The sequence below is a fragment of the Brachyhypopomus gauderio genome, unplaced genomic scaffold (genome assembly GCF_052324685.1).
Source record: "Brachyhypopomus gauderio isolate BG-103 unplaced genomic scaffold, BGAUD_0.2 sc52, whole genome shotgun sequence".
Taxonomy (NCBI): domain Eukaryota; kingdom Metazoa; phylum Chordata; class Actinopteri; order Gymnotiformes; family Hypopomidae; genus Brachyhypopomus; species Brachyhypopomus gauderio.
Genome location: NW_027506877.1, coordinates 2,586,770 through 2,600,163, shown reverse-complemented (window position 1 = coordinate 2,600,163; position 13,394 = coordinate 2,586,770). Strand labels below are relative to the sequence as shown.

General features: G+C 47.4%; 1 protein-coding gene across 1 annotated transcript in view; it reads left to right on the top strand.

Moving 5' to 3' along the window:
• sema4f (sema domain, immunoglobulin domain (Ig), transmembrane domain (TM) and short cytoplasmic domain, (semaphorin) 4F) overlaps positions 1-12,170 on the top strand; it is a 39,107-nt gene extending 26,937 nt beyond the window's left edge. The window contains 14 exon segments of the mRNA XM_076987294.1: positions 2,046-2,146; positions 2,148-2,183; positions 3,418-3,477; positions 5,078-5,176; positions 5,809-5,920; positions 6,130-6,249; positions 7,453-7,607; positions 7,740-7,921; positions 8,036-8,177; positions 8,509-8,731; positions 8,832-8,941; positions 9,102-9,253; positions 9,342-9,382; positions 9,506-12,170. Coding sequence (XP_076843409.1) covers positions 2,046-2,146; positions 2,148-2,183; positions 3,418-3,477; positions 5,078-5,176; positions 5,809-5,920; positions 6,130-6,249; positions 7,453-7,607; positions 7,740-7,921; positions 8,036-8,177; positions 8,509-8,731; positions 8,832-8,941; positions 9,102-9,253; positions 9,342-9,382; positions 9,506-10,287 — 2,315 coding nt within the window. The 3' untranslated portion in view covers positions 10,288-12,170.
• Positions 12,171-13,394: the final 1,224 nt, after the last annotated feature.

Genomic DNA, 13,394 nt, shown 5'->3' with positions numbered 1-13,394 from the left:
TGAGGTGTTCGTGTCGGGGCCGTACTGAGACCACCTCGCCGTGTTGACCAGAAATCAATTTACACGCTGGAATGTGAATGTGTAGATGAGGCCTATAGCCCTAGGATATGAGGGGGTGGACCTCACCTGTCATATGACGTGTGTGTGTGTGTGTGTGTGTGTGTGTGTGTGTGTGTGTGTGTGTGTGTGTGATTGGTCTTAAGTACTGTTATGATGGAACAAACTGAAGCGTGTTCGCTGTCTAGAGCAATACCAATAACAAAGGGGGGGGGGGGGGGATAATGGCGGTGATTCACTTCACGAAGGGCTTGCTCAGCGGTGCGTGTGTCGAGTAGCACACTGATAATAGCAAATGGAGGAAAAAGAGGTACAACTTTATAATTGACTTTATTCACTTTATGAAATCCCAGTCTAATTGTTCGTAGCGTGGGCGTGTGTGTGTGTGTGTGTGTGTGTGTGTGTGTGTGTGTGTGTGTGTGTGTGCGTGCGTGCGCGCGCGTACACATGTGTGCATCTATTTGTGTTTGTAATTGTGAGCAAAGGTACAATGGTACAATGGCAGAGGCCTTGAGGACTCAGATTAGTGGAGATACACACCAACACACACACACACACACACACACACATACAGTCTTCAACCAACTGTCACTGATTCTCTCTCCCTCTCTCTCTCTCTCTCTCTCTCTCTCTCTCTCTCATGCGCACACACACACACACAATGCTCCCTTTTGCTATAGGGAAGGCTGGGGTGTGGGACAGTGCTTAGAACAAATGCACTTTGTTAAGTTTGGGAGTGAAATGTTTGAGTGGGGAGGAGAGAGATTTGAGACAGAACATACTGGGATGGAGAGAGAAACTGAAAGAAAACAGAGAACACATCTGACCACATGTGCTGATCCTTGTGTAGTAAAGGGTGAGGTGTACACACACACACACACACACACACGGACACAGATCTATCATTTGTGCATCCTGGTGGTATCTGGGTCCAGTGCACAGACAGACGGGCAGTTGGAGTGACCAGCAGCTCATCCTGCTGGAGGTCCCGTCAGTGTCCTGCACATCAGCCTGAGTCCACTGGACTCACTGAACCTGCCATGGACAACACACTGAAAGCAGAATGATGTGTTCCATCCTTTTGATGTCTAGATGGAAACACACACACACACTATAAGACTTCATACTGAAGTGTGCTATGAATTTCTCTTTTCCATCTCTGTATCCCACAGTGCAGATGACTAAATGAGTGTGATCTCACCTTTCTTCATTTCTCCCTCATTTCTCTCTCTCTCTCTCTCTCTCTCTCTCTCTGTGTGCTTTTCACCCCTTCCTTCGGTCTGTTAAGTGTGACAGGGCTTTTTTATGGAGGAGGTGTAGGAACTAGGGTGTCAGCCTTGAGTGGCATGAGTAATTTCCATTGAGAATTGCTTTGTGTGTGTGTGTGTGTGTGTGTGTGTGTGTGTGTGTGTGTGTGTGTGTGTGTGTGCGCGTGCGAGAGCGCGAGAGAGAGAGGGGTCTTGCATAAATCTGAAGATGGTTTCAGGTCAGTGGGGGAGTGGTTTCTATCTGGATGGTCTCAGAGAGATGTGTCTTTTGAAATGGAAGTGATCAGATGAGTTGGTCTGTCTGATCTCCTTCAGCATCTGTGCCACGGTGTATTTTTATTATAAACACCATTAATTATTCACGGTATCAATCAACACTTTCACTAATGTATTCACAATATCAAACACTTACTAGCAGCTTACAACACTACTGACACATAAGGACAGTATTACTGTTGTTCATTGTCTAAACAGACTTACTTTACTTACTGTGTAACCAGAAGTGCCTCTGTTGCTTTATTTACAATATACTGTGTGGTGTTTGTTCATTTTTTTTAAAGGAGATGCCTTGTGATTGAAGGTAAATGTGATTGTTGCTCATGGCCCAGACGTTTGGGTTTCAGATAGCACAGACGAAGCTCTTTTTGCTCTATTTTTCTGTTCATTCATTCATCCTTCTCTCTCTCTCTCTCTCTCTCTCTCTCTCTCTCTCTCTCTCAGTGGTGGGAAACAGCGAGTTCAAGAACGCGGCTAACTTCAGTGCATACCTGCTGGACCGGTCATCTGGTATGCTCTATCTGGGGGCGAAAGATGCAATTGTTTGCCGTGGATACCGCCAACCTATCAAAACTATACAAGGTAAATTTCCTTTCAGACTAATGGAGGCTAACGGACAGAAAGGGGGCCGCCCATGAGGTGAAATCCAAATATCAAATATGAAGCCCAGATCATTTCCAGTGTACCAGTTATTACATTTTTTTCAGTGCAAGGTAACTTCAATTCAACTGATGCTGATTGAACTGGTCTATTACTCTCAAATAAAAGAGGTTGATGATGCGATGTTGCGAAATGAATTTCTATAGGGCTTCTATTTATAGGGCTTTATTTGTTTAAATAGTCATTCAGGCAAAGATCTGAATGTTTTTTGTCATTAGAAACCTGCTAGCTCCACCCTGGGCCCTTTCCTCCTGGTCATTTTCTTTAAACAAATGAATCCATCTATCCAGCACAGCTTTCCCTTATGTTACCGTCATGGCCAGGTGGTTGTGGTGTGTGTGCATGCGTGCGTGTGTGCGCTACAGCGAGTGTACACCAGACTTTAATACTTTATCACTCAGTTTGGCCTCACTCCAAAGCAACATGATTCATCGAGTTATCAAATTGCATTAAATATCATATGGCATTTCCCACTATTCCACTGTGGTGAAGTCACACCGCGTGCAGCTGAACTGTCTTGTCTGACACCTAAGCCCACAGACTAAAGTTAGTCATTTCAAATAAAGTGTCTGAGCCAAGACTGTGGGGAAGGAGGCTAAATGTTGAGTCTGACGGATGCAGTTAAGGGCCCAGTCTGTTCTGTCAGTGTTCTTAAGCGTTGTTAAGAATGTGTCCGAATACTGTCCGTCAAAACACTTTTTTTACTCGATACTTCTGTTTAATTCAAAGGGGTCAGTTTCAAATGTGTGGGCAGTGAGGTTGTTGCCACTGGGTGGTTAAAGTGCCCGGTCTCTGAATACTGTCTCTAATGGGGTTTTAAAATAAAATTATTCATAGACAATATCATGCATAGAGCGAATTCTGAATTGATTAAATAGTCATCACTTCATATTGTTTTGCAGTGCAAAATGAAATCCCTGATTCAAGTTATTAAAGGTTTTAAGATCCTGCCTTAGTGCCTAAACATTATTCATACCCATGTCATGAATACATGAATAAATAACTTAATGAGGACTGCCTTTGCATGCTCCTGTGTAATTATCCCTAATGCATTTATTATTCCCAATGACCACTCGCATATTCATAGGTGGCGTGTGCGCTCCCTTGTTTGTTTTTGATCATCTCTTCCGTTCTCTCCTTTTCTTGCTCTTATTAGATTGTATGGGATGTTTCAGAAGAAAGGAGGAAAGCTTGTGTGGCTAAAGGAAAGACAGAGGTGAGGTGTGTGGGGTGTGTGTGTGGGTGTGTGTGTGCGTGCAGGAGCACGTGTGTGCACGCGTGTGTTTACGAGCATGCTAGCTTGCGTGTTTGTGTGTGCGTGCGCATGCTGAGACTTAAGAGGAAGCCACCAAGTATTTACTTGAAGTGTTTCCTCTAGAGAACATGGATATGCAAATGTATGATACCTCGGTGCCATACCATATGAAAGATGTAAAAACTGCATCAAAAATGTACCTGCTGTACTTAAGAGAGGATAACAAGATCCTTTGCTTTTATGTGCACTCGCTCCCTTTCTCTCTCTCTCTCTCCTTTATTCTCTCTCCCTCTCCCTCTCTCCGTCTCTCGACTCTCCCCCCCCCCCCTCTGTCTGCCTGTGGGAAGCTGCACATGGGGCCAGCGTGTGTGTGAGAGAGTTAATTAGGCCACTTAGTGGGTGCCATCCACCCCCCATTCTGTTCCAAGGTGGTGGGGGGGGGGGGGGGGTGTTGGGGGGGGCTACGCATGATTGACAGGTGGGGTGAGAACCCCACGGGGGTGGCGATCAAAGGGTATGATTAAGCAAACAAAACACAGAGAGAGAGAGAGAGAGAGAGAGAGAGAGAGAGAGAGAGAGAGAGAGAGAGAGAGAGAGAGAGAGAGAGAGAGAGAGAGAGAGAGAGAGAGAGAGAGAGAGAGAGAGAGGAGAGAGGAGAGAGAGAGAGAGAGAGGAGAGAGAGAGAGAGAGAGAGAGAGAGAGAGAAAGCAGGGTTGGGGGAGCAGGATGAGGGTCTGATCACACACGCAAGTACATGCTTCGTTCAAATCGCATTAAAATCAGGACCTCTACTCTGATTGGTCTTTGATTGAAACATATTAAACCACAGTAATTAACCAGGCCTGTTTTTCATACGCTGTACACTTACCGAGAAGGGAGCAAACCGTCCCCCTTTGTCCCCATGAAACAAATATGATGTCCAAATATACCGCAAAACCAGCTCCTGCTGCCCGAACCCCCCCCCCCCCCTCTCGGACACGCCAGCGTGGCAGGTGCTCAGGCCAGTCTGCTGGGCTGTGGATAGCAGCACTGCAGCTGGGTCACTGCCTCCCTGGCCATCATCCTCATCATCATGACGTTCGTGTTTTTCATGCAGCCCCAAATCTCACAGCGTCGTCTGGCAAATGAGCTGAACCTCACCACAGGGGACGAATTCAGCTCGAACTCTGCTGTTTTTTTTGTTTGTCTTGTATTTATTTTGTTTTTTTTTTCCTTAAAAGGCAAACAACTTGTTTTTTGTGTTTAGTAGTTCAGGATGGCACTACTCTAATTGGCATTTTGTTATTTAATCTGATTTTTGATATTATTTTATAGTAGGTGGTGCCATAACAATTTATGAGCAGCTATAATGAACCATCCTGTGTGTTATGAGGCATAATTCATTAGTCATGGCACATTGAAAATGCACAGATAATGATTTACATTGACAAGACCCATGTGAACTACACCAAAAGGTTTTAATGTTTAATTGTATAATGTGTTTAGACCCTGATACTCACATTGATTTATATTGACCAATGTTTTTGCACTGCACAATTCTGTGCTCTGCTGCCCCCTTTAGGCTGACTGCAATAACTACATTCGCCTACTGGAGTTCTTGGGAGACGGGCGTATCTATGCCTGTGGGACATATGCGTTCGACCCCCAGTGTGCCTTTGTGGTAGGTGTGTGTGTGTGTGTGTGTGTGAGAGAGAGAGTGAGAGATGGTCTTCATCCGTCCATGACTAAACTAACATGGCCGTCTCACTAACCCATTCACGCATCATGTGACACGTACATCACATCGCATGACAGGTGACCGCACTAGTGCGAGGTCACCACAGAGACGCTGATGACAGGCAGACAAGTACACAAACAGGCGTGGGGGCCGCACCGCCTGGGGCCCTGAGCCATGAGAGGAGTGTGATGGACCAACATGCCTGTTTGCACCCAAAGCTGCAAAAGCGTCTGGGGATCAACAAACACCACATTTCTCCCTCTGCTCAGTCACCACTGTGTCTTTGTTTTGAAATGTTTTCTTTTCTTTACATCTGATTTACAATGTTTACTTTACAATGTTTACTTTACAATGTTTCCCAGTGAGCTCTTGGATATTAAGCTTCTTATGTTTCAGTTCTAACATACAGATACTGTTTATAAAATAAAGAGGAATGTGTTATGTAATGTGTTATTATTATGCAAGCTGTAAATATACAAATCCCTTTCATTTCAACTGTAGTTTGCATAGAATAATTAGAAATGACTTTTAAAGGGGGAGAAGTAATTTGTGTGTGTTTTGCATTCTCGGTTTAGAACATATCTTCGTTCACACTGGAAAAACTCGAGGATGGCAGTGTGAAGATGGAGACTGGCAAAGGAAAATGTCCCTTTGAGCCAAGCCAGCACTATACCGCCGTCATGGCAGGTAGGACACATGAGCCTATACACACACACACACACACACACACACACACACACACACACACACACACACACACACACACTCTCTCTCCTGTCTTCCACTCTCTCTCTCTCATTCTGTCCCCCCCCCTCCTCTCTCTCTCTCTCTCTATCTCTCTTTCTCACACTCACAATCACACACACTCACACACTCTCACTCTCTTTCTCTCTCAGAGGGGATCCTGTACACTGCTGCCACCAGTAACTTCCTGGGTACGCTCTTCGACATCTCCAGGGCAACAGGCAGTGAGCAGGAGCGCATCCGGACCGAGCGATCCATCAACTGGCTCAGTGGTGAGACAAACACACACACACACACACACACACACACACACACACACGTTGTGCACCTGGCACCGTGGGCCCTCAGGTTCCTGTAGCTCTCGTCCCCAGTGCAGCACAGGAAAGAGCAAAGGGGCCCGGTGGATAAAGAACCACTACAAACTTCACACGCATGGGTGTAACGACTATTGCCATAGTAGCGTGCGTTTCCGGGCAACCACATTCCCTGGCCATGTACCGCTCGAGGGGAAAACAACGATCAGTCCATATGTCCCGGGGAGGTTGGGAATGTGTTCCCAAGACAACGTCATCATTTTCATGGAGAACCATGGAGACGTGTTGAGGCACAGCGTACAGCTTGTAGCCCGATGCCTGAGTGGTTTACACAGCTCAACCCAATCTCTGCCAAAACCAGGACATCATATTTACTTTGCACATCAGCAAATGTATATAATGACCAATTATCCTTTAGTGTAATCTCTTGCAACCCTGCTCAGCTTTGCTTTGTGGCTGTCCTGACATGCTTTGTGACCGAAACGCACGTGCTGCTGTTAGACCTAAACGCACGTGCTGCTGTTAGACCTAAACGCACGTGCTGCTGTTAGACCTAAACGCACGTGCTGCTGTTAGACCTAAACGCACGTGCTGCTGTTGGACCTAAACGCACGTGCTCCTGTTGGACCTAAACGCACGTGCTCCTGTTGGACCTAAACGCACATGCTCCTGTTGGACCTAAACGCACGTGCTCCTGTTGGACCTAAACGCACGTGCTCCTGTTGGACCTAAACGCACGTGCTCCTGTTAGACCTAAACGCACGTGCTCCTGTTAGACCTAAACGCACGTGCTCCTGTTAGACCTAAACGCACGTGCTCCTGTTAGACCTAAACGCACGTGCTCCTGTTAGACCTAAACGCACGTGCTCCTGTTAGACCTAAACGCACGTGCTCCTGTTAGACCTAAACGCACGTGCTCCTGTTAGACCTAAACTCACGTGCTCCTGTTAGACCTAAACGCACGTGCTGCTGTTAGACCTAAACGCACGTGCTGCTGTTAGACCTAAACGCACGTGCTCCTGTTAGACCTAAACGCACGTGCTCCTGTTAGACCTAAACGCACGTGCTCCTGTTAGACCTAAACGCACGTGCTCCTGTTAGACCTAAACACGTGTTCTTGTTCGACCTAAACACAGGTGCTGCTTTTCTCTTTGAATGCAGATCCAGAGTTTGTCAGTTCAGCCTTCATCCAACAGGATGAGAAGCACAACCCAGAAGGAGAGGATGGTAAGATCTACTTCTTCTTCACTGAGGTGGCCAAAGAATATGACCTCTACACCAAAGTCCGAGTTCCCAGGGTGGCCCGAGTGTGTAAGGTACGACATGTAACACACGCTCAATGCACACGGCTTTTTGTTTCACTGGTGCAGTTTTTCACGAGTGTTTTGCATGTCACTTTCTTCCTCTGCTCCTTCACCCTTCATCACTCCTCCTCCTCCTCCCTATAGTCTGACATCGGGGGCATGAAGACCCTGCAGAGGCGCTGGACGACGTTCCTGAAGGCCCAGCTGGTGTGTGAAGACCGCGCAAGCGGTCAGCGCTTCAACATTCTGACCGACATCTTCACCAAGCAGCACCAGCCTGGAGACCCCAGCAGCACATTCTTCTATGGCATCTTCACCTCACAGTGGTGAGAGTGGCGTCTCGTCTCGTCTCGTCATGTCTCGTCTCGTCATGTCTCGTCTCGTGTCTTCTCCTCAATTCTCATTGTTATCATTTTATTGAATTGAGCGTTTGTGTTCAGGGAGACAGACGGGATGTCTGCGGTGTGTGTCTACAGTCTGGAAGACATCACTAAGGTATTGGGTGGCCCCTTTAAAGAGCTTAAGAAGAGCTGTGAGAACTGGATGAACCCTGAACCTGTGCCCACTCCACGCCCAGGCCAGGTACATCACCACACTCCTGCCATCCTGTCCAGCACTGCACCAGCTCTAAAACCGACCCACACCCAGTGTACCACACCCTGCCTGCTACACTGTCTATACTGCCCTGCACTGTACTACATACTATACCACACTATAAAGTCCAAGGCCAGGTCAGACTTGGCCAGTACTTCACCAGGCTGACGCACACCTGCTACAGCTGTTTAGCCTCCAGGCCCTGATTGTATTACACCACATCATACCTTACTGGCACTATTACCACCCAGAGTGTACACCAGTGTGTTTAAAGTGTCCCTCTCTCTCCAACACACTCTGTGTATGTGTGTCTTCCCAGTGCCTGAACACAGGTCTGAGAGCGGAGGGCTTTGAGTCATCTCTGAAGCTCCCTGATAAAGTTCTGACGTTCATGCGAGACCACCCTCTTATGGAGAACAGTGTAGTGTCGGCACCCCTGCTGATCAGGAGTGGAATTACATACACCAAACTCGCTGTCACTCTGGCAACCGTGTCCAGTGGCAACAGCATCCAGAATGCAACTGTGCTGCATCTTGGAACAGGTGAGAAAAATCTAAAAGGGATGATTAAAAAGCATTGGTGCATATTGAAAAGTTGTTGAGTGACATTGGAGTGTGTGTGTGTGTGTGTGTGTGTTTATAGATCATGGGGAGCTCCACAGAGTTGCAATAGTGGGTCAAAATGCAACCCTTCTGGAAGAACGCCCTGTGTTTCCAGCCTCAGAACCTGTTAATAACATCCTGCTGTACAAGGTAAATACACCCAATGAGATGGACTAGATATAACTCCCCTGACATCCAGTACTGTGCGGGTGTTCTGGGCTGCACACTGTGCTAGCTGCCAGTGTTGTGTGTGTGTGTGTGTGTGTGTGCGCGCGCACTCTCTCTAACTCTCTCTCCTCCTCTCTCTCAGGGGGATGTTCTGGTGGGTTCTCCCCGCACTCTGCACCTGCTGGCCGCCGATGGATGTTCTCCGTACTCCACCTGTGAGGTGTGTGAACGTGCCCGCGTGCTGGGCTGCGCCTGGAGGCCCAAAATGAACGCCTGCGAGCTGGCCGTCACAGAGTGAGTCTCCGGCACGAACCCGCAGCAGTGCCACGTAGCGCCAGCCCTCTGCTCAATGTGTAACGTCCACGTCACGTGTGTGTTTCAGGCCCGGAGAAACCCCGGTGAGCCAGTGCGGAGGCCGAGCGGGTAAGACGGGATGTCGTGTTTTTATTTGTGGTGCCGTACATGCGTAACCCGACGCAGATCCGAACCGAACGCTGTTGTGACTGTTGCGTTTGTGTGAATATCGTCCTCCACCCTTTTGTGCAGGTGACTCTTCTCCGGCCCCTGTGGAGCTGCGTGTAGCGGAGGGCCTGCGTGTGATGCTGCCCTGCGTGCAGGTGTCTCCGCGACCCTGCCACTGGAGACGGCCGCTTCACCGCTACGCCCGCCCCCACCGCACCGACCTGGAGGTGCAGGTCACGCCCGAGAGCCTGGGCACCTACGAGTGCTGGTGCGAGGAAGGCGGGCGGGAACAGCCGCCGTGCCTGCGGGCCGCGTACCACCTGGCGCTGGAGAGCCCCAGCGCGGGCAGCACCGCCGCCCTGGCAGGGGGGCGGAGCTTCATGGTGGGGTACGTGCTGTGCTTCTGTCTGGGGGCCGCGCTGGCCTGCGGGGCGATCTGCTTCACCTCTCGACGCCATCAGCGCAAGAGAGGAGGGGGGGGAGGGGTGGGAGGCGGTCATTCGCCGTCTACCTCGGAAAAGGGGCGGGACCTTTTGCCGTCCACGGACACGCCCCAGTCCCCCAGCAGTGCCAGCCTGCTCTCGGAGGCGCTACCATTTGCTGAGAAACGGAACGGGACGCTGAACGGACACGGAGGTCACATCTCCAGGCACAGCTGCACACATATCTATGCCAATTCTGGCGGACTGGACTCGTCGGTAAACCTGGCTGAAGAACTGGACGGTCCGGAGAGGGTGGGGCTAAAGGGAGAGAAGGAGGGGTTAGGGGAGGGGCTTGGGGATCTGAGCAGGTTGGAGGAAGATTTGGCCAAGATGGCAATCTTGCGAGGAGCTCCGTTGGCGAAGTGTGAGGAGAGTTCAATCTGAGGAGACACTTGCACACAGAACGCAGGACTGTGCTCTTACACACACACCGGGAAGGTTTGTGTCATAAAGTGTACAGAGGCTGAGAAAGCAAATGTGGTCGGAAACAGGTCATAGACACACGAAACTGTACATACATCACAACAGCAAATGCGTGAGACCATGTGTACACGTGCACACACCGACCACCTCTGGCAGCATTTATATACTTGTGAGCCAGTCTATCTGTATGTGTGGAGCAGTGTGTGTTTTCATGAGTGTGTGACATTGGCTTTCAGTGTGTGTGTGTTCTTGACAAAATGGAAGCTTCTGCAATGTGTCCCTCATGTGTTCTGACACACACACACACACACACACACACACACACACACACACACACACTTTCCCTGTATGTGCATGTTTTGTCTGCTCCTCACCTGTTCGATCCACTTCTGAGCCAACCAGATATGGGACAGAAACACATCTGACCACTGAAGACCAAAACGTCCTGTAGATCTGACTAGATCTGCTGATCTATAGAGGATCTGCTGATGGACAAAGAGTGCTCAGATCACAGAACATGTAGAGGGATCCAGAGACCCCCCACGGTTGGACCACAGACGTGCCAGTCCACAAGCACACAGTGAAAGGGGGAACCGGCAGCAGACCCTGGTGAAGGAAGTGCCTCTGGTTGCAGATCTCATGAAGTAGTTTTAAGACTATGAAGGATATTAAAGAAGATTGAAGATACAGGGGATCTGCTGATCCTCTTGTCTGTTGTGATTGGTTCGGTTGTGATGGAAGGTGTGGTATCACACACATGGACCTACAGCAGGGGTTAGTTTTTACTAGGCTGCTGTCAGACAATGAAGTAGCACGAGAATGTGGTTGTGTCCGTGAACGTAAAGCTAACTGTATCCTAAATGAGCTGAAGTTAGGCTGTTGTGAGCCAGAGTTGAATCGAAAAACTTTTTTTTTTTCCAATTATATTTAATATAAACAAACAGCAGAGTAACATCTCTTTCAAAGTTCAGAAACAACAACCTCGGCTATATATTCGAGCTATACTCCCGCTGGGAGTTTCCATAGTAGTCGTAGTAGAAACAAGGACTCGGAATAAAGTACAACACAGTAGCAGCAAAAGCACAACTCCAGAGTGAACCTTTAAAATAAAGAACGGCAGGTGACATTATGGTCGGTGTCTTCATCTGGGGCGACTGGACTCACCAAAGTAAATGGGGGAGAATTCGATGCTGGCCAGTCCAAAACCAATGAAGCTGTTGGTGTGAATCCTGCCAGGAGGCTGAGGCTACAGTTAACGTATGTACCCATAATGATGTCTATTTCAAACGTTTGTACATGTCTGTGAATATCCGTCAGTCTTTGTCTTTTTTATATTTAACCTTTCCACCACTGCTCTCTGTAACAGTGTGTATAGTTTAAAATGCACGTCACTGCCATTTTGTCTTTGGAGTGGTGGACCACGTCTCTCCACCATTTTGTTTCTTTCTAATTACATTATGTAAAGGGAAAGTTAAGCTCAGAACTATGTATATGGGGTATTTATCTGAAAGATGTGCACAGTCCATCATCAGCACTTGGTAGCACGATTATCAAAGGTACATATTTATCCTTACAAAACCATACAAATCCCAGCGAGCTCCTTTCTTTTAAAATGTTACCGAGATTCTTACAATTTCCTGAACGTTACTTCTTTTTTTTGTTCATTCTGAATAAAGTATATTGTTAATTGATGTACAGATGTTATATTCTGAAGTTTTATTTTTATAATTTATATAATAAAGATAAATGTACATTTTTGTTTTCAGGTTTTATTAGAGTTTGTGTGAGAACGATTGTGTGAATGCATTGTGATTTTTAAAAAAATAAATGAATACTACCTCCTAGCCCATGTGACTAGTGTCTCAGATCACAAACAGCCTTGTCTAGGCTGATCCGTAGAAGGCCGCCCACGGGCCCCTACGGCAGCTGCTCACATGTTTTGTTCATTTCAGCATCCATCACAGCTGGAACATCTCAAATCAGATGTGAAACAGATGTGGACCTGACCTTCCTTGAGGTGCCACGTCAGCATTTCAGGACTGTTTTGAACATACAGACTGGACAAAGGTTAAAGGGGCTGCTACATATGACCAAAACACTGTCCTAGAGAAGCACCAGCTCCTGTGTCTGGCTATACTGGCAGGGACAGAAGGTGTTCCTTCCTATAAAGACGTCATTAGAGGTGCACGAGCTGCTGAAAGTCTTCAGAGCAAATGAGAAGGTAACTCTAACCACAGCAATAAAGAACCCGTTCCAGACTATCAAAAATGCAACATGCAGGGGAAATCCACAGCCGTTTAACACCAGGAGGCATTTGGCATACGATGCCATGGTAAAGTGCCATGTCTGCCCCCTTTCTGAGTTTGTGCACATTTCAAACATTGAATGATCTTAAACCATGATCTAACAAAGCATAAAAGGGACCCAGAGTGAATATAAAAGACATTTTATATATTTATAAAGAAGATACTGTACATTTTGATGGCTGCCTGTTTGGACTTAGGACTTGACACCCAATCCCCATGTGTGAAAAAGTGATTGCCATCTGCTAGCTCTGTACAACCCTCTTAACAGTGATAACTGCAACCAAATGATTTATTTAGTCATTAATTAGTGTCTCAATTCCATGGAGGGAATTTGGCCCAGCAGTGAAACTGCTTCACTGACATTTTCGGCATATGAAACTGCACGTCAGATGCTGGATAGAGAGTTGAGGTCTGAATTTGACTAGGCCATTCCAAAAATTTACGTTCAGTTTTTAAGCTTTGGTGGGTAGACTCGTGTGTTTTCACTGTGTCTGCATTGTGGTTCAGCGTCAGCACAGATGGCCTGGCTCTCTCGAGTTCTTCTTGGATGGGTGAGCGAATACTTTTGGCAATATATTGAACTTCATAGAAGGTATAAGGTTATTTTAAAGGCAGTGTTTTCACCAGCCATAAGACCAATATCAGTCAAACATCTCCACTTTTCTTCTGGCTATAACACACTGTTCCTGAATTCAAGAGCATCATCTTGGCATTTCTTGGTGAAATTGAGACAACAATTTATTCTTCTTGGTTAGCAGTATT